This window comes from Gavialis gangeticus, unplaced genomic scaffold, assembly GCF_001723915.1.
Source record: "Gavialis gangeticus isolate Ggan-Ray unplaced genomic scaffold, GavGan_comp1, whole genome shotgun sequence".
NCBI classification, from domain to species: Eukaryota; Metazoa; Chordata; order Crocodylia; family Gavialidae; genus Gavialis; species Gavialis gangeticus.
Genome location: NW_017729022.1, coordinates 64,133,396 through 64,158,442, shown reverse-complemented (window position 1 = coordinate 64,158,442; position 25,047 = coordinate 64,133,396). Strand labels below are relative to the sequence as shown.

General features: G+C 46.9%; 1 protein-coding gene across 1 annotated transcript; it reads right to left on the bottom strand.

Moving 5' to 3' along the window:
* Positions 1-4,662: 4,662 nt before the first annotated feature.
* IL2RB (interleukin 2 receptor subunit beta) lies at positions 4,663-23,182 on the bottom strand. The gene is made up of 10 exons (XM_019515268.1): positions 20,023-23,182; positions 18,446-18,554; positions 17,919-18,048; positions 14,043-14,118; positions 13,294-13,402; positions 12,454-12,602; positions 11,623-11,794; positions 9,602-9,713; positions 6,968-7,052; positions 4,663-5,526 (listed from the first exon to the last, which is right to left on the bottom strand). Exons 2-10 carry the CDS (start codon positions 18,525-18,527, stop codon positions 4,699-4,701), a joined length of 1,743 nt encoding a protein of 580 aa, XP_019370813.1. The 5' UTR covers positions 18,528-18,554; positions 20,023-23,182; the 3' UTR covers positions 4,663-4,698.
* Positions 23,183-25,047: the final 1,865 nt, after the last annotated feature.

Below are 25,047 nucleotides of genomic sequence, written 5' to 3'. Positions count from 1 at the left end.
ACTGGTGTGAGTGGCCTTGATAATCGCTGGGTTTAAGATCCTTAAAGGCTCAGGGTGGATCGTAATGGTTGCAAAGGAGCCGTTCCAATCTCCCGAGCAAAACGCAGCTCTTTTAAAGCATCTCAGCATATGGATTTAGATGACTTCCAGAGAAGCCATTACTGTCCATCAGGTAAATAATACACATGCTTTATAAATGGCTAGCACTCTCCAAGGCTTTCAGGAATGATTTCTAACTTGGAAAAAAAAAAAAAAGCAACTATGCTTCAACCAGGACAAAGTAAACAGAATAATCTCATTGATAATCATTAGTGGAAATTACCTTTTAGAAAACAGGTATTATCTTGATGGGGAACAGAGGAACTTTGTTATTAGAATAGCATTAGTTGGCAAGGAATAGCTGCTCATCTCAAGGGCACTGATTCAAATCTAGTCTCAAGCCAAGGGAAATTGAAAGCCATTTCTGTACACTGTCTGTTTACTCAGATGTGTGTAGTCAAAGACCCTGGTTACAGTAACGTCTGAGCAGCTTATGCATCTCAGTGAAGTTATCCCCCACCTTTACTCCCCAGGACTAGGAAGGATTATTATTGCTGTTTTGCAGATAGGAAACTGATACACAGAGTAACAAAGGGTAAATTTTTCTGAAATGCCTAAGAGATTTAGGAGCCCCATTTTCAAAAGGGACTTAGGGCTGTGTTGTCAAGGTGTTAAATGCCTATTCACATCTTTAGTGGCCTAAATGCTGTGACTACCTGATCCTTAACAGACTTAGGGAATTTAGAAAAGGACAACATGATTCAGGTGCATCAGTTACATTGAAATGAATTGGAATTTAAGTTTCTAAATGCTTTGAAATGAGATTCTGGCTTGCAAGCAATTTAGGTGTTTTTGAAAATATTACAGCAAGTGAACTGCTCAAGGTGATGCGGGGAGCGAAACAATCAGGTCTCCCAAATCCTGACTCTACATTCCCAGTCCAGCAGCTTAATCCCAGGACCATCCATGCCTCCGGAAAAGTGAATGTCCTCCTCATTAATAGTCTCAGTAGAAAAAGATCTATTGACTTTTGTTCTGTTCTAATATTTAAGCACATGAACCACATTTATCACTGTGGTATATGTGAATCAACCAAGAACATAAAAGCAAAATCAGATTGAAAGGGCTGCGTCACCAGGGCTGAGTCCAGCCCCAAATTTCCAGTTACCCATGGGGCGGGGTGAAGAAGCAAAATGAAAGGAACGGTAGGGTATGGTGTGTGTGCGTGCACTTTCATTGCAGCTATCTTTGTTGTACGTGTGCTCAGGCTAAGTAGAGGATTCTGCCCCAGGAGCTACTGGCCCATCACCTGTCACTAGTGCTAGAGCTGACTCTGTGTGGGTTCTTTGTGGCTCTGCTTATATTGCACTTGGATAAGTCCCACTGGACCTTCAGGACACTTCAGAAGACCCATTAGGGCTCAGACAATAAGGGATTGAGAGGAAAAGGCTGTGTTGTGCCTCTTACATACACAGACACACAACACCAGCTAGTCACACATTTGCAGAACTTCACATCACATGACACAGGCTTCCTGGAAGAAAGGTCCGGTTATCTTCATATCTTACGTTGAGGACTTCCTGCCACAGCATGTTACACATTCACACCCAGAATGGCTGCTTAATATGTCTGAAAACCATCAGCAATTTCAGAAGTAAGAAAATAGAGCAGGCAGAGTGATTTTCAGTGACTTCCAGCAGATTCACTCCCAGCATTGCTTCATGAGATTGGCTGAAAAGAATTCAAGCGATTAGTCTCAAATGATTCAGACTATCCCCTGCCCTCCACATCACCGTTTGAGATGGGAGGATATTGCTTCTCTTACACTTTTCCCATTCCTCTCAACCTGTTGTCTTCATCCTCACCTGTTTGGGGCAGAGTGTTAAATCCTCCTGAAGTTTGCCTTCTTCTTCCTGAACCCGGTGTGCAGGACCCATCTGTTTGTAATGAGGAAAAATCCCCATGATCTTCCTGTTCAAGGGGCTGACCCAAAGCCTACTGAAGTCAGTGACAGTCTTTCCATTCACTTCCAAGACCCCAAGTGCTACGCTTTGAACAGTCTCCAAAACCACCAGTTTCTGCTCCTTGAATCAAATTCCCAACCAACCTTAGATAACAGCAATTCAGGGCCAGACAGGCATGGGCAAACCAGGCAGCCACCCAGGGCCCAGCCAGAAAGCGGGCCCCAAAATGGTCATTTTTATTCTCTGGCAAAGGGGGGCCTGATACTAAAAGTTCCTCCACTGCCACCAAGAACTTAGGTACGGTGCTGCAGCAAATCCCCTACTGGGCCCTGAACCCATTGTCTCGGTACCTGACTGTGAGGGGCAACCCCACAAGCCCTCTTCCAGCAGGGGTGGACTGTGGGAGGTCAGCAATTAAAAACTTGCTTCCATCCAACTAGGCAATACAAGCTAAAACCCAAGTTCTGCTAATAAAAGAAAGAGACCTACTGTTTTGAAAAGACAATTTTGTTTTATTGGCAAAAAGGAAGGTTTGTCTGGTTTTTTTACTTATTTTAGCAGCAAGAATGATTAAGCTTATTAAAAAATACACAGGCTCAGGGAAAATGCCATAGTGGATAGGATAACCAGCCCATTTCAGCTAGCATCTTGTCTACCAGGGACCAGAAATTCAATGCTTTCTCCTAGCAGTTCATCTTGAAAGCTTCCCAGCAAATACATGGGCATTGGGCAGGCTGTTGTCTTTCCTATACCTTCAGTCTCTGAGATCATGGCATAGTAGGCATCCAGAGGCATGTGTGATATAGTGGAGATGGACAGCCTAACACAGGAAGGGGTCTTCTCCCCAGCAGTTCCACTTCTAAGCAGGCCAGGTTCTGTTCAGCAGCTCTTTGGTCATGAAGTCAAGCCCAGTGTGGGCTTACTTCTCTGATAAACACAATGTTCAGTTTAATAACTCAAGATAAGGGAATTTAACTGTAATTGTGGCTCTGGGACATATGTGTGGAAAAAAGGAAGGCAACTCTTTGCTACTGTGGGAACAGGTGGTAGTGAACTGGTGGTACTGAAACAGCTGTAAGTGAATTTTAGAAGTTTTATGGAAACACCCCAAACTTCTCTGGTCAGGGAATTTTTTGTAAGAGATCCAATCCTCCTAGCTTGGGATTGATATTTTCCACTTCTAGACAGGTCTGGAAAATTGGAAAGGAAATACTGATACAAAAGGGAATTGATACAAAAGGGAATAGCAAGAATGGATACCATAGGACCAATAGGAACAGCCCTCCCTTTGTGTATGTCCCTCTCATCTACTATTTCTGTCCCAAATCAGGAATTCAGAGGCAATTAAAAAAAATCCACATTTCTTAGGGGTCAAACGAGTGGAGTGAGTTTTTGTTTCAAGCAATGGGGCTGCAGTGACGCTACTTCAGGGAGCTGCTGATTCACTTTTCTTTGCCACTAGTTAGGCAATGGTTCCCCTCAAGCAATGGAAGGAATGGGCAGCATTTAGATGGTTTCCACTAATACAGGATGTGGGATGGACTCTTCCGCAATCAGCTTATCATAGTCAAATAACTCTGTTTTTGCCAGCAGGGTGAACAGGCTTTCAATTTTGCAAAGAAACTGCATCAACAATGGGAAATTTTGTGCTCTGTCTCTTGCTACTAACATTGCTCTTGTTTCCCCGCCCCCCTGCAAAATGGGGGGGGATTTTCCCCAGGATGTTTTACATGGCAAAGGGGTTTTTTTTAAATTCCATCCCTTGCAGGGCTTGACAGTTGTAGTCATGAATTTTCTTTAAACATACAAGCCCAAGCCTAAACTTCTAATTCTGACCAAGCTGATCAAAACACTGACTTTGTACCACCTGGGAGGGAAGAAAGCAGGCAGTGAACTAAATAATGATAATTATAATAGTAATAAAGAAGCAGAAGCTCTCACTAATGTCTTATTGCCTTCTTCATAGATTTACCACTGCCTTTTCAGACATTTCTTCTGCCCTGTGGAAGCATCTATGCTCGGCTGGCTAGAACATGAGAGGCAGAGAGAAAGCCTGCCAGCTCAATCTGAGAGCTAGATGTGATTTTCAAATCATTTTGCAGGGGAGGAAGTGTTCTGGCATGGGCTTCCCATAACAGTAGCGGGGACAAACAACATAGCTCCTTTCAAGATGGAACATGACCAGTTTATGAACAGAATTACATATCTGCCTGTGAGAGTAGGTGACTGGAGTTGATGACTCAGGAGGACCCTTATAGTTCTATGCTCTTCTGAGTCCATATTCTGTCTAATATTTTAGAAGTGTTAATGCCTCTTTTCTCAAACTCTTTCTTATCCATCTTTCTAACAACTTATGTGTCCAGTACTCCATACCTGGCATCCATCCATTTGCAGTTGCCATGGCATTGTCTGTGTTGTGGAGTTGTACGTCTCCCTGACCATCCCTTTTTTAGTTTTTCATCTATTTTCATTTTACCTTCTCTCCGTTCACACCTTTCCATCTCCATATATGACTTCCCTACCAGTTGTAGGCTTGGGCTGTGCTCACCACCTGTTTGGCTAATGGCCCCATTCCCTGGTACTAGTAGAGGATCTCCATGCATGCTAGTTCGAAGAGTGCTACTGGGTTTGGTGAAGCTGAAGGATCAACTTCTTGGCAGTCTCCTGCTCTTACTTACAGTTCCTCAGGAATAGCTTAAACAGAACAATGGCTGTATTGGCTTTGAAGCTCCCTCAAAGACAAATAGGCTCCAGTGTTAGGGTCTTGGCAAGAGAAAGCAATTCTGCGGACGTCATCAGTCTGCTCTTGACTCAGAGGCATGGGTTGGGAGGGTGAAGAGCTAGCACCGTTCACAATATCAATGGAATTGACTTGAGGGGCAGTCTCCCTGGCCCCTTCTACCATTTGAATGGCATCCCCTCCTTGATGCTTTGGGGGACTTGAGAAGACCATGCCAGCCTTGTCTGGGCACTCGGAGGACTCTAATACTGTATTTTCATTTCTCTTCTCATTCTGCTCCAGTGCTGCTGTCAGTGAGGCACTCTCATCTGATGGAAGAGTCTCAGAAGGCACCCTGACTTCACTGACTATGTCTTCTGTCTCTCCCACAAAGGATCTGTTCTGGAAACCTTGGGTGCCTTCAGTGAGGTGAAGAAAGTGGGAGGGGAAGAGTGGGGTGTTATCCACCAGCATGCAGTGGTCTGGGGAGGGGAGTGCCCTGTAGGAGTCACCATCTTCACTGCTGCTGTTCTCTTGAGTGAAAGGCTCATAGGTGAAGTATACCTGGCATGGCTCAATCTCAAAGGAGTTGGGGAGATGGAAAAAGAAGTAGCCTTGGTTGGTGAAGCAGCTGGACACAGAGTGCCCACTGGTTTCTGGGGAGCCTCCAGAGGTGATGAATAGCTTGGGAAGGAGAAGCTGGGATTCTTGGTCCTTCTTCTGCATTACTTCGAGCACTGAGATCTCTGGGGAGATGTTGCTTACACAGTAGGAAGATGTGGAGAATGGAGAGGAGAACCATTTCTGATGGGAGAGGGAGGAGACACAGAAGAAACACTGTTATATTCAAAGTGGCAGGAATATTATACTCTCATAAGAGACGAACAGAGACCTAACATCATTCCTCCTACATGCCCACAGTGAACAGATTCACAGCACCTCTCCTTTGGCTTTCCCATAGGGAACAGATGCTGCTGACATTACTCCTCTGGGATCTCCATAGAGAATACAAGCTCACCAGGCTGTCTGCCATTTTAAAATAAGAAGCAGGACGTGGGAGCCTTCCCTCTGTGATTACCATAGGGAAAGGCAGAAAGGAGAAAAGGAGAACAGATTAAATAAAAGAGAGTGATAGAGAAAGAGGAAAGAGCAGAATGGAGCGAGATGAACTGACTGAGAAATGACAGACATGTGGGGCTGGAAGGCACCTAAAGAATTAATCTAACCCACCACCATACTCAGAATCAGGATAAAATATACCTAGATCATCCTTGACAGATGTTTGTCTAACCTGTCTTTAAAAACCTCCAGTAACAGGAATTCCTCAGCCTCCCCAGGCAGCTTATTCCCATGTGCAACTCCCCTTAGCATAAGGTTAGATATTCAGGAAACTCTTTTGGCTCCCTTGCTGCAATCGAATCCCATTTTTTCTTGGCCTACCTTCAGCAGACACAGGAAACAATTGATCACCACCCTTTTTGCAGAAAGGTCTGAACAATTTCATGGTGGTGTTCTGTGGCCCCTTTTAAGTCTTCCTTTTCTTAGATTAAGCAAACCTACTTCTTTTAACTTTTTCTTATAGGCCATGTTTTCTAAATCTCCTGTAATTTGTGTGGGACCTCCTCTAAACTCCCTCCCATTTTGTCCCTGTTTTGAAGTGCAGTGTCCCAAATTGGGCACAGTGCTCCAGCAGAGGCCTCACCAGGGCCAAGAAGGGTATCTTGGGGGTGCTCCATACAACACTCCTGTTAGTATAGCACAGAATGGTGTTTGCCTTTTTTTCAACAGCATCACTCAGAAGGAGAAAAGGAGGAGGAGAAGTGGGGGCAGAGGGAGTGGGGTATGGAAGGATATGAGAAAAAAAAATAGAACATGGAAATGGGTCCCAGGAAGTAAATCCAGTAAAGACAGAAGCAGGCTGGGGGGCAGAATCCAGGTAGCTCAAGCTGTCCTGCAAGCCCTTTGCTCTCTCTCTCTCAGGCCTTCCTGCTAGTGGAGCAAGGTACTGAGGTTTGTGTGGTTTGTAGTTTCTCAGTTCTGTAATTAGAGACACATCAGCCAAATGGCAATTTTTAGAAGGTCAAAAATAAAATTAAAGCCAATACCTTAGAAGCCAGTGCTGGACAGTCCAGTACAGCATGCATACATGCTAACCTGGATCACCATGCTCTTTGCAGTGCAAAGGAGGCAATGGGGCCCTCCCATTTGACCAGGCAAATGCCCAGCTTTTCTCTAGGCCTCATACCTGAACATCACCTCCTTGAATAGTGCCAAGTGGGGGGAAGAACTTGGCTGGGTCTGGAATGTGACTCTTCAGGAACTTCCTAAACCTTCAGGGAAGAGAAAAAAAAAGTGCAAAGTGAACATGACCTTGAAGGAGAACAGCTTTAAAACAGCTCTTAAAGGGGTCAGATCCTTCACTCACAACAATATAAACTGAACTCACTTGAGCTACACTGGTATAAAAGTGAGGTGAATGAGGGAGAAGTGAGGCCTAGAGCTCTCTATCCTTTCTTGTACTCTTAGAAAAAAAAACCTATTGCAGTAGCAGATAAGCGTATAAGAAATATAGAGGCTGAGAGATGAACATGGTGCTAGAAGATCTGTTTCCCTGCAAGCCTGCCCCCAGGGAAGCAGAGCTAATAAGAATGCCACCACCTACCAACCTCCACACCTGCCTCTCCTTGTTGCCCAGGTCTGTCCACTCCTTTCATTTCCTGCCAAGTTGGCAAGGTCGCCTTTGAGGCTGCCAATGGTTTCTAAAGCTTGGTCACCACAAAGGGATCCTGCCTCCCTTTATTGCCATCGTAGCAACACAAAAGATTGCAGAGCCTTGGAGGCTCATCAGCAGGACATGATGGTCTTTTTGGCAAGGTCATAGCTCAGCCCTCTGTTTTTAGGTCACTGCATGGCACCACTGGAATATGCCAATGATGTGGCAGTAATTTATAACACTTGCAACCCTTGTGGCACTGCTACTGGAGCAAAGTTGCTACCACACCAAAGCAGAGCCATGCCCATCCCATCTGCTTTGCTGCCGATACTGAATGGTTTAGGTGCCCAAAACCTCCTTGTGTGTCTTAACAGTGTGACACTCTACTATCAGAGATCATAGGATCATAAGACAGTAGGGCTGGAAGGCAAGGTCATTTAGTCCAGCCCCCTGCTCAGGGCAGGATCATCCCTTACCAGGACATCTCAGTTAAGTGTCTGTTTAATCTGCTTTTGAAAAATTCCAGGGCTGGCAATTCCACAGCATCTCTAGGTAGTCTGTTGCAATACTTAACTGCACATATGGTGAGAAAGTTCTCCCGAATCTCCAACTTATATTTGCCCTGTTGCAGTTTGAGGCCAATGCTCCTAGTCCTGTCTGCTAAAGCCGCAGAGAAAAGGCTATCTTTATCTTCTTTCTGAAGCATGAGGATGTGACAGGCTAGCCCACTTCATTGCAAATGATATTCTTAGTCACACATATCTAATTCTTTCTAGAATCGTATTCAGTATTACCCTGCGTTGCTGAGTTCTGTAGGTTAACTATGTACCGAGGGGAAAGGAGGTCTTTTTATCTGTCTATATTTGTTGTAAACTGATTGCTCCTTTGCCCTTGTCTTAAAACACACGGTAAACAGGAGCAGCCAGTCATCTCTCTCTATTTTGGTAATTCATTTTTACATTCCCAATACTCTCCTTTTCTTCACAAGTGAAGCAGCGTCATTTTGCAATCCCTCCTTATACAAGGTCCCTCCACCTCCCGGTCCTTCCACCTCTGATTGCTGTGCTGCATTGGCCCTTCTCCTATTTCCCCTGTGTCCCTCCTCAAGCTAAGGCAACTAAACTTGAGGCCTCTTAATTTCCATGACACTGTCAGACTCCTCTCTGTATTGTTGTATTTCCTGACTTTGTGCCACACATTTGGCATTAAGAACAGCACCAGGACAGAAATGAGGGGAAGAAGCCTTCAGAAACAGCAGTGGGTCATTATCTACCACAACACTAGGGGACAGTCTTGGCTGGATGGCCCATCCCACGATCTGTGTACGGAGAATGAAAACCACCCCTGTGCAATGGGATTACCAATAGACCAAGCACCATGTACATCCCACCTGAGCTTTGTTCTTCCAATTTAAGTGTGACTCAGTGAATCACAGGCTGTGCTTTGTGTGGGGAGGGAGGTGGGATTTCAAACAGAGGGCTAGATTTTCAAAAGCATTCAGGCACTGGGTGATAAAAAATGGGTCCAGAGACAATAAAAGTGCCATACAGTCAGTGCTGGATTATGACATGCTGAGGCCCTAAGCTATGTCCATTTTAAGATGCCCCATATGATAAAAATAATCCATGAAAATGGCTTTTCATGAAATTTTAAGATGAATTATTATTATTTCTGCACAAATTTATGAACTCAATATAAATAATAACTGTGGAGCCCCATATATTTTTGTCATATTAGAATGAAAATGTCCAGGTTTTTTTTCTTATTTAGAGTCCCTTCATATTGTGAGACCCTAAGCTGTAGCTTAAGTAGTTTAAACCTAAATCCAGCACTGCACAGTTAGTTAAAGCCAGGTGATGCCATGACATCACACTGTGAGTGAGTCATGACATCACAATGCAAACACTACCGTGCTGTAGTCATCCACATTAACGCTATGCTAACTATCCTTCAGGAACCTGAGGGGTTTGACTCCCAATCAGACTGGCCCACTCCTGATCCTGCTTGATACCCCATCTCCTGCATAGCCCAGTCCTCACCTATTTTGGCTTGTTCCTTCACATGAGTATCACCATCAGAGACAGAGAGAGCAAAGGACAGAGCGCGTGTCAAGAAGACACACAGGTGTGTGACAGTCCTGGAGAGTAACACTCCACTATTTTTTACCATTTCAGTGTCCGGGAGTTAAGCAGCAAGATGACGAGGATGAGGAGAGCGGTGCATGAGCTTCCTATAACAGCTAGCAGCATGGGCTGGGGAGCAACCAGGGCGGCTGATTCTGTCAATTTTGCAAAAGCAAAGAAAGGGTTACTGGGAAGAGCCAAGCAGAACACAAGACCTGGGGAGAACAGGTCTCAGACTTCTTTTTCTTCATCCATTCCCATTCAGTTTTTAATTTTCCTTCTGGGAAAAGAGATTTGACATACAAGTCTCTGCCAGCTAGCATGCCTTAATCAGCAGGTCCCCTTCTTCTCTCAGCTCTGCCCAGACCCCTTCAGCCTATCCTCCAGCACCCTCTGCCACTCCTAGCTTGCCGCTCCTATGCAGCTCTCACAAAGCACCTCCACTCCATCCTGCTGTTCCTTATCCTGTGTGCCCTCTGCCAGTGCACATCAGCCTGGGCCTGCAGAGCTCCCCTGGAAAGGACACAGAGGACAGAAGGGGAACAGAGCAGGCTGCCTTTCTGCAAGGTTCTCTCATTGCCTGTCCTTGAGATGTTAGCAAGTTCCCTTTGTTTCCTCAGCCTTGGGTACCTGGTTATCTTTGGGTCCCAGTTGCTATGACAACTGGTTGTAGTTGTATCCTTTTCATTGACATCACACTGGTAAAACTTGAATGCTGCAGCAGCACAATGCCCTTTCTAAACATAGCTCCTCTGGTTATACCACCACCAGGTGCAATGCAGGTACCACTAGCTGCCTGTGTCCTATGAAGAAATGACACGTGCCTGGAGTGGGCAACTCATGGGATGGACGTGGTCTTTTCTAAGGCTGCAAGTTATGTTCTCCTTGCTGCCATTTCACTGTGGGGCTCTGACTGGGCAAGATATCCAGGGGACGCAGAGGACTGCTCTGTGTTGCCACATGAGAGAGGTGGGTTCAAGTCTTGGAGTAACACTTTCCCAAGTGTCATAGGAGCCTAAGTCCTGTTGATTTTCAATGGAGACTTAAGCTGCCTGATTACTTTTGATACTGAGCTTGGGGTCCCAAGGGTACAAAAATGTGAAACTTTTACTGTGGGTGAGCAAGGATGAGGCTTCACTGCATGTCAGCTGCTTTCGTAATCATCTGTGTTCCCACTCTTACCCTGCTATAAAGAGAAGCTAAATCATGGTAATTTAGCCCTCAGTGAAAGTGGGCCTAGTTACTATGGAGCTGCTGATAGGCCTGGCTCCCTTTTACCCCAGTGGTAAACTGTGAGTGCCCCCATACCCTAAGAGTCTGTCTATACCGCAGTGGCAGGGTGCTTAGCTGTGCCTCTGAGGAAATAAGGTTGCCCGCCTGCATCCACTCCACATACATTAGACCTCAGAAATGAGATGATGAGGGTGCCTTTGGGGCATGCCAAGCCATCACTCTTGACCATGTCAGAAATTCAGGTCCTGAATGCAATGCTGAGGCTCTCTCCATCTCCTTTCTGAGTTGACATGTGAGGAGTGGGCAACAGGTTGATGGGACTTGTTTTCTCAGCAGTGAAATGGATCTCTGCTGCTGTGGTGCAGACACACACTAGAGCAAATGGGTTCTTTGGAAAATATCCTTCCTGGTCCTTTCCTTTGCAGGCTAGAGGGATGTCCTGCTGCTCTGTGAGGTTTGAGCTTTGAGGTGAAATTGCTGGAGGAGTTCTGCCAGTGACTTCAGTGGGGCTCAGGCCCGGGTCACCTATGTCTGGCTTTAGGACCCGCCAAAGTGATCTCTATTGTTTATATTGCTCTTTCATGAGTGCACTCCTCCATGTCCACAGAACTCCATGACCTGTTTTGTAAGGTCTAGACTCTGCAGGGGTGTCTTACATCACCAGGACTTCCAGGGAGGATGACTTTCAAGTATGCCCTGCCCATCTTGTTCATACATGTCAAACCTAGAAATGAGGTAGGGACACTGCCTCCCTTGTCTTCCCCTGTCTACAGGCCCTGGCCTCCCCATTCCAAACCTGCTTCCCTGTGAGCCTTGCCCACAGATCCATACCATTAGTATGGGTCCTCCACATTATGGTTTTGCTCCAGTTGCTCCACACGCCTTTTAAACCACTTTGTCTGCCTGGTTTCACACGAACTGCAGCTTCATACTCTGAGTCAGGCAGAAGTTTATCAAACTTCACCCACTCCTGATCCTGCTTGATGCTGACATACATAAAATCCTGGGCAGAGTAAAAGTTACAGAGTTATTCCCATGCCAGGCAATAACAGGAGCCCCTCTCCACCCTTTTCCTCTCCAGACTCCACACTCTCCAATACTGGGAGGAGACCATTCCTCCCAACTTAAGACTGGGCAGACTGGGAATTTTGTTTGCTTGCATGCCACCTCCATCACATCTCAGCAAACGAAATGGATTAAGTTGGTCTCCCTAAAAATCTGCTTCTTTCAGGAGAAAGGGGCTGTTTGCCCTTGCAGTGAGTTCTGCAAGGGTCTAGACTCTACATTTATGTCTTCACCACATCACCAGGACTTCCAGGGAGGGTGACTCTCAAGTACACCCTGCCCACCTGCTCCAGTTCATACTTGTGAAACCTGTAGGGAAGCTACTCCCACAACTGCTCTTGAGATCTCTGTTTCTAGCATGTTCAGAATTGGGGGTGGAGGGTGCCCCTAGAGATCCAGATGAGAGTGGATGGGTGGTTCAACCTTGCCAAGGCCTTTCTCTGCTTAAGAGGAAGACCAGGACTATTAGGTATGTGACACAGACAAACCCTCAGTGGGAAAGACAAGTTCTCTGTGGGAGGAAGGTCCAGGCCTCACCTATGGTTACAGGCCTGAGGCACGACAGCAGAAGAAACCCATCCAGGCCCCTGCACTCACCTCCGAGGGCTTATTCTGAGCTCGGTACCGTAGTTCATATTCCCGTTTTTCATTTAAGTAATGAGAAGAAACACTAAGTCTCCACGTTAAGTTGTAGACGTGTCCAGTGTCATTTACCAGTTCGAGGGTGTCTGGTGGCCTCATCTGGACTGGAGAGAGAAGAGGGAGAGATGGGCTAACATAGACACTATGAAGAGCCATAGGAAAAACTGAAGTAGTAATTCACTCTCTCTGTTATTGGGCTTCACTGGCAAACCCTGGCAACATGGACAGTCTCTGGGCAGTGCGGCAGAGCATGTTCATTTGCAACCCCATACCAGTGATTTCTTTTGAGCAGTTCATTTCAGACCTTCTGCCTCTTTTCCTGTTCTCAAGCACACTGTGCTCTTGCCACCATTAGGCTCAGGAGCAAAACACCCATGGACATCTATGGAGCAGAACTGGATTCCAGCTGTGTCCAGACACAACAGGGTGGTTCCTCTCCCTGCTCTGGAGGTACATGAGGCCATGTAAAATGGTGTAAAATGGAGATGCCCTATCACCTCTGTTGATTTACACCAGGTGAAGAGCTTGTTCTAAGTGCTTTTGAAAACAACAAATGTGCCTTTTTCACAGTTCACTGCCAGTAGATCCAGACCCCAGGCTTGGGTAGCTAGCTTGAAGCAGCAGGTCAAAGCCAGAGCAGCATGGTGAGCCTCTGGTGGCTGAGGGAGCAGACAATTGCAGAAGAGGAGGGAAAAGCAGTGGGCTCCATATACTTGGTGAAGAGCAGGTTGCCCAATGGGCAGGTAGACTGGAATGGAGAAGCCTGCGGGAAGGGAATGACAGGTCAACACTCACTGTTGTCAAATGGTGAAAATTTCTTTTCTTGCTTCACCGTTGTCCAGTTCTCCCCAGTTTGGCAGGACACAGTCAGGGTAAGCCTGTCTGAATAAGTCAAGGCAGGTATCTGCAAGGGGAATTTGTGAGTAGTACAAGTTACCGCCCTTGTAACCATATTTCTAAGGCGTCTGTCATGGCAAGGTCTACTCCTTTGCATGACCCTCAGCATGCAAAGGATCCTGCAGCACTTCACAGTTACTAATTAGCAGGGAAATGGCATTAGCCTGACTCGGGAAGTTGAGGCAGGGAGAGGAGAGTATTTGAATATTCGAGGCTTGCCATCGCTTCTTCCCCAAGGGAGAAAAATGGGCTGAGTCAGGTTGGAATGGCAAAGCATCTACTTAGGTATTATTGGTCAAGTTGTGTCACAGCTTTACTGCTGATATAAGTGTGTGGGTGCCACAAGCACAATGTGAAGGCTCTGGACTAATCCATAAAAAGAGGCAGGATCCTACATAAAAGCATAACAGGTATCAAACAGAAAGGGAAGGAAGGGGTACTAAATTCAGTATCCCCTGGAGACTACAACAGCCTGGGTGGGATGGTGATGGGATTCTGACCTGTGCCAGATGGCTATAATTATTACCACTTTTGTAACCATGCCCCAAGTCAGATAACGGGAATCAGGAAATAAAATTTAGTCTCTTAGCAGAAAACTACAACCCCCAGGTTTTTATTAGCTGGTTAATTCCAGGGAGGTTACCCACATTAGTCTTGTTGTTGAAGGCAAGGTCACATCTCCTGGGGCCAACCCCGTATAATTTACATTTTCCCTTGCAGCACCTGTAAGAAAGAGGAGACCATGGTTTGCTGGTGTGAGAGCATTGATGAACTTGAGGACTTTGGATGTATTTATTTTGATTTAACAAAAATGAGGCTTCTCCATGACTCTTAGATGCCTAATATCATTGATAAGAAAATCCAAGGAAATCCCAGCCACAGATATCTTCAGGCCAACAAGAGCTCAACCAGCTCCCTACAGAGTCCTGCTTCATACTCTTCTTATACACATATCTTTGACAGAAGGCCCAAAAGTCACCCAGTCACAATGTTTTTCAGGCCAAAGTGGGAAGAGATAAGTCCAGAATCTGAAAGCCCTCATGGAGAAGGCCCTGCAACCACTCTCTCTTTATATAACCAGGGAGACTCCAAGACGGAAATCAACAAGCATCCAGTGCGGATCCCAGGCCTTTGATGTCACTTGGTCCCCACAAAGTGTCCCTCTCACTGGGTGAGCTACTGTGCCCTGCACTGGCCTCCTCACAGCAGGTGTAGCCACAGGCAAGGTGCATAGCAACACAGGTTTCCCTCGGTTTATGCAGGTTCTGTATGTGTGAATTCGCTCTTAAGCAATGACCCTTTTTATACCAAAAATTCGTTATATGTGAGGTAAATTCACTGTTAGGTGTTCAGTGTGGTGGAAGCCCATTGCTCAGGGAAGCTGGTGCTCGTGCTTCTGCAGCTGTAGCTGTCCCAGGAGCAGTGTGATGCCATGTGTGTCCCACTGCCGGGCAGGCAGGCAGCACGGCGCACCCAATGGTGCTGCTCCCAGGGCAGCTGCAGCTGTTGGTGCTGTTGGTGAGTACCAAAATTGTCTTGTAAAAGTGATAGAAATAAGTCTGGGGGTCAGTACAGTTGAGGTCTTGGAACATATCCCTATTTGTTACATTGTAAAGTGGGTTCCCTTTATGTGAATTTGAGTTATGTGCCATTTTCCAGGAACGTACATACAGCATAAAGTAGGGGAAATCTGTAATTTGACCCCAGCATTTTAAAAGTGCCTGGATGAGCCTCCAGTAGGCACAGCTGATCTTTGGTTCTCAGGAAGGACACAATCTGCTTCTCTTATTCAAAGAAGTAGGTGGCAAAGCAAAGGCCTAGACAAGATCCCCTTGGAAACAAAATGATGCAAAACAAATGTAGGTGCTGTGGGAAGGAATAGGGCAGTGGGCTCAGCTTCTGTAGCAGGAGCCTGGGGAAGATTTTAAAAAAGAACCTCTCCTCCCCCTCATCAGATGAAGACTGAGTCACCCAAAGGGCTCCTTACACAGACTTCTCTTTCCGGCCCTGCCCTAATCCACATAGGGCTGGTTTGGTACAAGAGAGGCAGGGTAGGGTCATGCTACATAGATGCATAAAAAGGGGGAGACTTGTGTGAATGGGCCAGGTAGGGCAAGGGCACAAGGAACTCTATCAGGGTGGATCTGGAGGGGGTAAAATGGTGTGGTCGCACCCTCCCTTTGACTGTGTCACATGCGAGCTGTCCACACAGGGGCTGCCTGAAGCCAGGGCTTTCATGTAGCTCCAGAGCCCAGGGTGTGAGCACTGTCTTTGCCACTCTTCCCTTTCTTTCCCTGGCTGCTGAATTCATTGGGAAGGGGGATGGGGCTGGTGAACAGCAGCACTGTTATCAGGCTCCATTGGTAAACCCTGGCAACATGGACAGTCTCTGGGCAGTGCGGCAGGGCTTGTTCATTTGCAAGCCCATAGCAGTCATTTCTTTCTGAGCAGTTCATTTTGTATCTTCTGCCTCTTTGCCTGTTCTCAAGCACACTGTGCTCCTGCCCCCACTAGCCTCAGCAGCAAAACACCCATGGACATCTGTGGGGCACAACTGGATTCAAGCTGTGTCTAGTCACAACAGGGGGGTTCCTCTCCCTGCTCAGGCTGAGGGTGAACAGCAGCACTGCTCACCCCCTGGGCTCTGGGGCTGAACAAAAGCAGGGGCTCGCACTGGAACCCACCCTAGTCAACAGATGAGCTCTGAGCTCACAGTTCAGGCAGAGGTCTGGCAGGAGCCTGCACTGACCAAGCGATGAGCTTAGAGCTCACTGTGCATTCACAGCACAGCCAAAGTGGGGGCCACATTGCCTGTGCCTTGTTCCGCTGCTAAGTTCTATCCCCAGCTCCCCTAATACATCCCCCCTCCCAGTGCAAGAGGCAATGCAATCCATTCCCCTGAGGGAGCCCAGGGACTGCTCCATCTGTGCACACTACCCAATAGAGAGCCATGAGGAAGCCAGCCCGCTAATCCTAGGCAGCAGGGTGGGGCACTAAAGGCAAATAGGAAAGTTGCCTTCCACATTATCCTCAAAGGGAGCTCACCTCCAAAGCTGTGCTCCCCGCCTAGCTAGGTGCTGCACCCCAAGTAGCTTCCAGACAACTGTGGCAGTTGCTGCCAAACAAACTCCCTCCTATAATGCTCCCCAGGACTGCTGAGAAGAGCGAACTGTGCCGCATAATCATTTCTACGTCCTACTCTGGCATGGGTAGGTGGAAGGGGAGAGAAAGGGAGGGCATAAAATAGGCAGTTTTCTGAGTGGGAGTCCTCTTCCCACTGTTGCTGGTATATGTTGTTTCTGGCCCAGGGCAGAACTCAAAGACCCAGTACTGGAAAGAAGCCCTGAACCCTCTCACCCATCACTGTCATGTAGCAGCCCCCTGCTGTGCCTTTTCCATAGCCCAAGGAGATCTATTACCTACTGGACACTCTTACACCATTTAAAGGAAGCTGCCAGCCATTAACAGAGACCCACCTACTACCATTTCCAAATGAAGCCTCTTTCTGAAAGGATAACCTAGCTAACCACCATAAAGTGGGTCTCATGCCACAGCTAAACACTACAGAACCAGCACCAGCTTCCACTGAACTCAGTGGTGGCTACAGACCTGCCACCATCACCATGGAGAACAGGGAGTGAAGGAGGTGCTAAAGAAGGGCATGAGCAGATCCAGGATTTTGTGAAGTGGAGCACCGGGGCTGCACCCCCTGCTCTCAGCTCCTGGGCCACCCCTGGCCGGCAGACTAGCATGGGATCAGTCCCCAAGTCAATTAAGAATCTCATTCCCAGTCCCACTGTCCCTTCTTGGCACCTCCTCCTTTCCCCTCCGCCCTCAGCAGCATGTCCTCTCACTCCCATTGCCCCTCCAGGGTAGAACATTTCTTAAGAAGCCCATTGCTGCTGTAGAAGAAGCCAATATAAATCTACATCGGGGTGGGCAATTATTTCGGGTGGAGGGCTGCTTACTGAGTTTTGGCAAGCCATTGAGGGCCGCATGACAGGCAGCTAGGGGCTGATATTTTCTAATATTTTAGAAAATATTAATTTTCTAAAAAGTTTAGGGCCCCCACAGGCCAGATAGAATGGCCTGGCAGGCCACATCTGGCCCGCGAGCCACATTTTGCCCACCCTTGATCTATCTTCTTGCTAGGCAGACCAGCAATGCCCTGGTACAGTTACTAATGCCCTTCATGGTCTGAAATCAGCCAGTCTACTGGTAGAAGAGCTCTGAAGAAAATGAATCAAATTACAGAAATTAAACAGGAAAGGAGAAGCTGAGCTAGATTTTTTGTTATACCATGAAAAGAGGAATGTTGCATAAAGAGTTGGCCAACATCCTAGCTACTCCAGGTTGGAGAGTAGGTGTCCTTGTGGACTCAGCCCAGCTGTATTGGAAAGAATCATGTTACCCCACTTTACTCCAGCTGAGGCCCTGTACTAAACTTGCAGGTCAGTTGTTCATTTTCTGTAGAATTAAAGAAAAGCAGACTTTGCTTTTCCTAAATCATTCCAAGAACATACCAGTGGTCAGGAGAAGGGTCCTGAAGTTCAGCATCAAGTTGACATGGTGCTTCTGTGAGAGTCCCATCTGGAGTCCAGGTGCAAAAGAGAGTTACCCCTGAGTCATAAAAGCATTCTAGGTCTGAGGATCCTGTCAACAGAAAGGAGATTAATTCCATTAATCTCATCATAACAAAAGGCATTAGGTATTCAGGAGCATTCCATACAGCTCCACCCTGCATCCAATGCATGGGTGGACTAACACACAGGAGAAACATCTCCAATCAATAAAGAAAGAAGCTTACAGCCTCTTCTTACCTGCTTGCTCACACCCTCCAAAATGGGGTGCCTCTAAAAGAATGCTACCTATTGCATTACTCATATAGTCCTTTGCTTCCACGCTTCTTGACAGGCTTCAGGGCATGGAGGAAGCCCCACATCAGCTTGACCTCCTCCCATACAGCAGAGTGACAAACAACATTGTGCACTGTCTCACCCACACACCTCCCTGATATCCCCGATGGAGTGTAGAAGGGATCCATTCTTACCCTGTGTGGCTTCTGATGCCAGTGTGATGGCCAGGAGAGCAAACAGCCTGATGTGAAGGAGAAGGGGTGGGGAGGACTTCATTGTTGTTGAGTGCAGGAATGGATCACACTGGAAGAGAGAAGAGGATGTCACCAGCGCGGGTCGGGATGTGATCTCCCCCCTTTCTTTTCTGGGAGCGCGTGAGGGTTCCCTACAGCAATCCTCTCTCAGTGCTATTAGCAGTAGTTTGACTTTGAAACCAATGAAGTAGCAAGGTGGCACTTCTCAGCACAGGCCCTAAGTCAGATCTCTCTAAAAAACAGCCTAACTATCCATGTCACATGAAGGAGAATCCACTCCTCTGACTGCACATCTCTTCATCGTCTGAGTCCTCTCCTCCCTTGTTCAACTGCTGAACAAAACTGACTACCAGCAGTACTGACATTTATATTGATTGCAGAGTTACAATGTTCTTGAAATGAGTATAACAGCACCCCACTCAGCCCTATTGTTTCAGGCTGGTCGCTGACTCAGGCAGAGAAGCTGCATAGGTCACACCCAGTACAGTACATGGTGTGGGAAGACTTTTTGTAACTGCAAGCATCAGCGACTGCAGGGAGGCGAATACATGGTTTCATATCATTAGCTGCAGGGGAAAGGGAGCTTTCTGGATGTCAGAGGCAGAGTGAGCAGGAGAATCAGCAGACAGAGCCTAGAGGACTTGAATGGGACAGGGATTATATAAAGGGATAGGGAAAAGGGTGCCCAACGCGGTAAACAAAGGTTTAACCATACAAGCACACATGCCCTTCAACCACAGCTGCTTCTCTAGAAATCCCCCATGCTGCCTCAGAGGGAGCCCTCCATGATGGAGGAATTCAAACTTTTTTGTCCTTCCCTTGCATATATGGCTCCTTTCAAGGCAGGTTGGGGCGAAGCTCTCTGCTGCCATAGGCTGAGTGGGACATTCATTCCCCATATCCTCATGTTCCCCAGTCTGTCCCGTATCCAGGTGATCTTACTTGCCCAGATAAGAGGGGACAACCCTCTTCCTCCATGAACAGGGGGCTTAGGGATTGTTGTAGCAAGCAAAAACCCATGGGGCGGGGGTGGCAGACATGGGTGCTAAGGCACATGGTTGACAGCCCAGAGGTCTCAAGTTTGAGGTCACAGCAGAAGCACTCACGGCATGGCCCTGTCAGATTCCAGCAAATCTGTGAATTCTGCAAAATATCTTGTCATAAAGATATAAAAAAGGAAAGAAAAGCAAGGGCACAAGCTGAAGCCCAAGGCAGAAGAAGAGGTGGATTACTAGAGGGCTAAGGTTGCCATTGGACACACAAGAGAGATTTCAGTTCTGATAAATGATGTCAGGTCAGAGAAAGAAAGACAAAAACAATGAAAAAAAAAATAGAAGCAGTCTGTGAGAGGTATGGGGCAGGATGAGAGGAAAAGGGATGTGGAAACAGAAAGAAAGATAAATAAATGATCAGATCCCCTCAAGTGCTAGGAAAAATGCGTCAGATTGAAACTCCTTCCAAGAACCTCCTGCATTCAGCCTCCTCTACATGGGAGCTGTCTGGCATTACCCCATTACCTGTCTGTGTGGTGCCCTCCTTTGCTGTGTGGCCCGGACGCAGATGCCCCTCAGTGGCTGGACTTGCCCATCGAATGGATGTAACGTGGTGGTCCTCAGACAGCGAAAAGTGGAGACAGCAGGCTCCTAGTTCAGCACCCGGCTGCTGGCTAGCTGGGACTGCTGGAGCCAGAGGAGAGAGGCTGGAGCTGGCCAGCTCGGTGAGAGCACAGGGCTTGTGCTCAAGTAAGCTCTTTTCCCTCTCACCTTTGCACAGGAAACTGCAGCTTGTTCGCCCCGTCAGAATGAGATGAGGCCCCGAAGTATCGAAAAGGCTAGCGAGGCCGAGAATAAAAAGCCCCAAACCACGTCCCACTTCCTGACTGGTATTGAAAAAAGGTACAGGCGGGGGACGAGGAATCAGCTGTCTGGGCTTCAGCTTGACAGTGCTGGGTATCCATGTGCAATCGTTGCATGCACCCCCAGCATGCAGACACACCTCCAGCTACCCACAGCCTCCCCGTTTGAAACACACTCACGTAGACCACGCTGCATACTTGCCACTTCAGGCTTGCATACACACCTTGGCTGAGTTTAATCTAGTTAAAAAAAACTGCTAACTGTTAATCCCTGTGTGGATGCATTTACACCACAGGAAACCTAGCTTACCCCCGCAGGTTTCTGCACTGGTGCAAACCAGGATGAACTCCGTTTAAGAGCATCCATACCAAGGCAGTGCCTGCTTGTTTAAGCCAATCGAAAAATCACACCTTGCATTGAACTGGTGTGCCCTCGTATGTAAAGCAGGCCTCAGATACAACCACCACCCTTGCACAGCCACACCATACACAGACACCCTTCCCACACACAGAGCTCACCTACCCACACAAACAAACATGTCCCTCACTCTGCGCAGACACACAAACATTTTCTCTTTCCTTTCACCTGAGGATCTCAGTGTATTACCTCTCATTGTACAGCTGCAAGGAAGGGACTAGCCCCATTCTGCAAAATAAGCAGGAGAGAGGTGATTAAAGGGACTTCCCAACAGGGCAGCGGCAAAACCCAGGAGTCCTGAATCCTTGTCCCAAACAGCAACCACCACCTTTATAAGCACAACCATCATATGGACATTTTCACCGTGTAGAGACATATTCTGCTCTATACCCAGGCAGTCCCAAATACAACCCCAAGTGCAACCCCCCTGCATTTTGCAAATGAAAATACATATGTACCTAACCTCAAAACCCAATACCCTTTTCCTCTCCCATTGCATGCACAAACTCGCTAAAGCACAATGTGTAACGTTTCCTGTCTGGTCAGGGCTGGACAAGCATGGCCAGTAGGGCCGGGCAGGAAGATACTGAAATACTGACATGCAGAGTGGCCACAGAGCTGAATGCTCCTTAGAGCCATATCTCAGAGTCTCTGAGGAGTTACCATACGCCCAGTGACAGCATTTGAGCAGAAGTGACTGAGTGATGAGCTCCAAGTCACAGTCAGCTCCAGGTCAGTAATTTCAGGGAGCAGAAAGCAGAGCACTTGAAAGTAGGCCTGTGGAAACCAGCAACAGAGCACATGGTTTCAAGCCTATTTACTTGACAGGGTTGGTGGATCAAGGCCCACAAAGACATCAGGGAGGCCACAAGAAGCACAACAGAGCCTGGGGCAAAACAAGGACAGGAGCAAAAACTGCAGGTTAATAATGAGGGCTTGAGGAGGGACATGGAGCAGAGAATAGTTTCAAGAAGTGGGAAGAGGGATGCAGGAGGAGGATTAGCTTTTCATCATTGCAGTCCAGAAAGGGACTCTCAGGCCTCAAATACAGAAAGCAGAACAGTGATTTGAGGGAGTGGGTGGAACTATTTTTAGGAAGCCTGCAGCAAAAGGCCATTTCAGGCACAGCGTTACAATCCAAACCCTACTGAGACTCAAGCTCCAAACTCTGCAGTCAAGAACATGCCTCATCTGTCTCACTGAAGCAGGACTGTGAATGACAAAGACCTCAGGCCAGCTTCTCAGTTCTGATACCATATCACCTATCAGTGTAAAGGGGCCATAAAAAGCTGCCACCAGTAGGCAGCTGAGGATTCCTGGTATGGAGACTCTTTGCAGGGTGTATTGCCAGAGAAGCTGGCAGCCAGCTTCTAGCATGTAGGGTTAGGCCAAGGGGGAATGCAGTCAAAGTGTTACTGGGCTGTAGCAATCCCTAACTGGTATAATGGTTGCTGCTGGGCTGTTGCTGGTTAGAGCAGCCTTATCCGGAAGCTGACATGCCCTGGGAATGAAGGGAGGTCTTAGAGCAGGTCAGCTAGACCTGAAGAATGGCTTCAGAATCTCGTGCTTAAAATGCTCATTATCCAGATCTCAAAATTATTTTTCTGGCAGTGCCTGCACCCATCTCCTTTTCCTTTTCCCTGGTGTAAAAGGGCTGCACTGGGATAACGCACATCTGCCACCAGCCTCACTGGTGAGTGCATCAATGCAGGCCCTTAACACAGATAAGCTCCTTGGCATACACTACTCTGAGAGCAGCTCAATGGATTGCAGTGGGTCTCCTTGCTCCTCAACATAAGCAAGGGTAATGAGGTCATGCTGCATGTATTTAGATAGGTTTTGCACCTGTGAGAGCTGCCACGCACCACGTTTGTGATACCCACCCTCTTCTCTGACTCCCTCGTGGGCTGAGAGCAGCTGTGCACTGTCTCATTCCACAGATGAGTGTTTCTGGAAAGCGTGCGGAAAAGGCACTTCATTTTCAGTTAAGCACATTGACAGAAAGAAACTCCTTTTTCCTGTGGCAAAGAAAAGTGCCTCTGTGCACAAATGGCTCCAAAGTGGCAGAAGAATAAAATTTCAGGCTTTTTCTTTTAGTGAGGAAGAGGTGCTGCTATTACTATGAAACAATACATTCAAACAACAGTGATTTGAGGGATGCTTGTAATAAAATAATTGAGCCAGATCCTCAGCTGGTATGAACCAGCATAGACCCATTGGAATCAACTGATTGCATGGATTTTTGCCAGTGGAAGACCAAGCCCATTGCACTGAGCTAAGTTTTATTACTGCCAATGAAGTGATGCTGCCAAAACTGTGAAACTTTTCCTTTTTGCATGAGCAGAATGATGAAGTTCAAAATGTGGGAGGCTAAGGCAAAACTGCATTTTCACAGGGCCTCAGATAAAAAATTAAAAAAAAGGAAAAAGGACAGCTGCTTATTTAAAACAAGAAGTCAAAGAACATAAGTACCAAGCCTTTGTTTGTGCAGCAGAATAGACCCATGAAACCATTAGAATTGAGGCTCTCATAGGAGCGTGAATCGGGTCACCATAGATGTATCAGTGGGGAAATATTAGTTCAGGGTGAAGCCTAGCTATCTGTTATGAGTGATTCTATTTCTCCCCTCAACTTAATAGAAACTGATCTAAGCCACAAGAAATCTCACATGCATGCTGAAGCAGAATGTCTCAGAAACATCTGGGGTAAACAGAAGTGAGTTATGAGAGTGTTAAAAAAACTAGGTACAGAGCACTTCTGTGGAGTAATTTCGTTTGGGTAGGTGTGGGACCTATGACATAAAAAAATTAGGCTGGCCTAGAAATTCAAGACTGGTCTCATTCTGTTGCCTTCAGTGGAGGTAGAAAATTTGGGTTAGTTTTGGAGACCTTGGGTGTGTTTTATTATTGGTTAGCTAAAGTTCCTGGTTCTGCTAAGGTATTTGTGAGGTTCCTGTGACAAGCGCGCTGTTCAGGTATGGATGACTGCTGCCACGTGGTGTGGAACGGAACCTGGGAGCGGGTGGAGGCTCCATGCTCTCATGGCTCGCTTGAAGAGCCGGAGCTAGGGACCCCATAAAGTTTCCTCCCAAACTTCAGCCATGTTTTAGGTTTTTCAACACTCTTCAGGTTAATTCTGGTACTTTCCAAAAAAAAAAAAGCGCTTTTGAGTGTAACCTTTACTTTGAATTTCCTGCCATTCAGACATTTACATTTCTTAAAACTACAACATTGTGCCAAGTATATTTTCCCTCAAATTGCGGTTCTACTCTGAAATATATCTGTTAAAATGGCACCTGGGGGAAGTTCTGCTTATTGTACCAGTGAATGTGCTTGTGTTACCCATATAAAATAGGCTTGTTTTTGTTCACTAACTGCCAGCTCTGCAAACTTGGCCTAAGCGCTGAGAATAAAGTTGGCTTCTTTCCTTCTCCTGCATAATCCCCCATAATCAAATCCCCTCAGGCCATGTTCTGCTCACAGTTCCAGCTCTGCAGTGCCACGAGAGGCTACTTGGTCTAACACATAGCCAGGCCTTAAAGACCCAGAGTTCATGTCCTGGACCTGACCCTGTTTCCCTTTGTGATCTGGAACCTGGCCAAAAACTTATCTGAAAAACCATATGTAGAGTAGTGCATAGATGAGACTATGCAATACTCTACCCCTTCATCAATCTATTATCTTGGCATCATCCTCTGTTTCTTAATCACCTAATAGAAAAAGGACTGGTCCAGCCTGGACAATGTTATTATTCAGTTAGGAGTTGCCCTAAACAGATTCCTGAAAATTACCTTGCTGGAGGAGATTTTCCAAATGCAGCGGGTGTAGCTGGAGTCCTATGTGCCCTGGTATTTCACATCTGTGTTGGCCACAAGGAGATTGCCCCTACACCAGAAGTTATACTGAAGAGAGAAGCTCTGTGGAAAAAAGCAGGTCTTCACTGGGGACCAGAGCAGTTCTGGCCAGGTGATGCCAGCCTTACACCACAGGTGCCCCAAAATGAGCTCCTCACTGAGCAGTCACTTGGCTGGTTGCTTTTAAGAGTCAGCTACTGGTTTTGCCTGGAGAGGAGATGGTGATTTTGTTGCCTGGGTGAGCTTAGAAGTGCTTTACAGACAGCTGGGGTTCTGGATGCCTGCATATTTACAATGAGAATGGCTTGTATTCAAATACATGATGAATTTATTATGCAGCAACAAAGGCTTCAAGGCCTAATAAATTAAGATAGATTCAAAGGTTTATTGTGCATTCAGAATTACTTAAAGAAGGT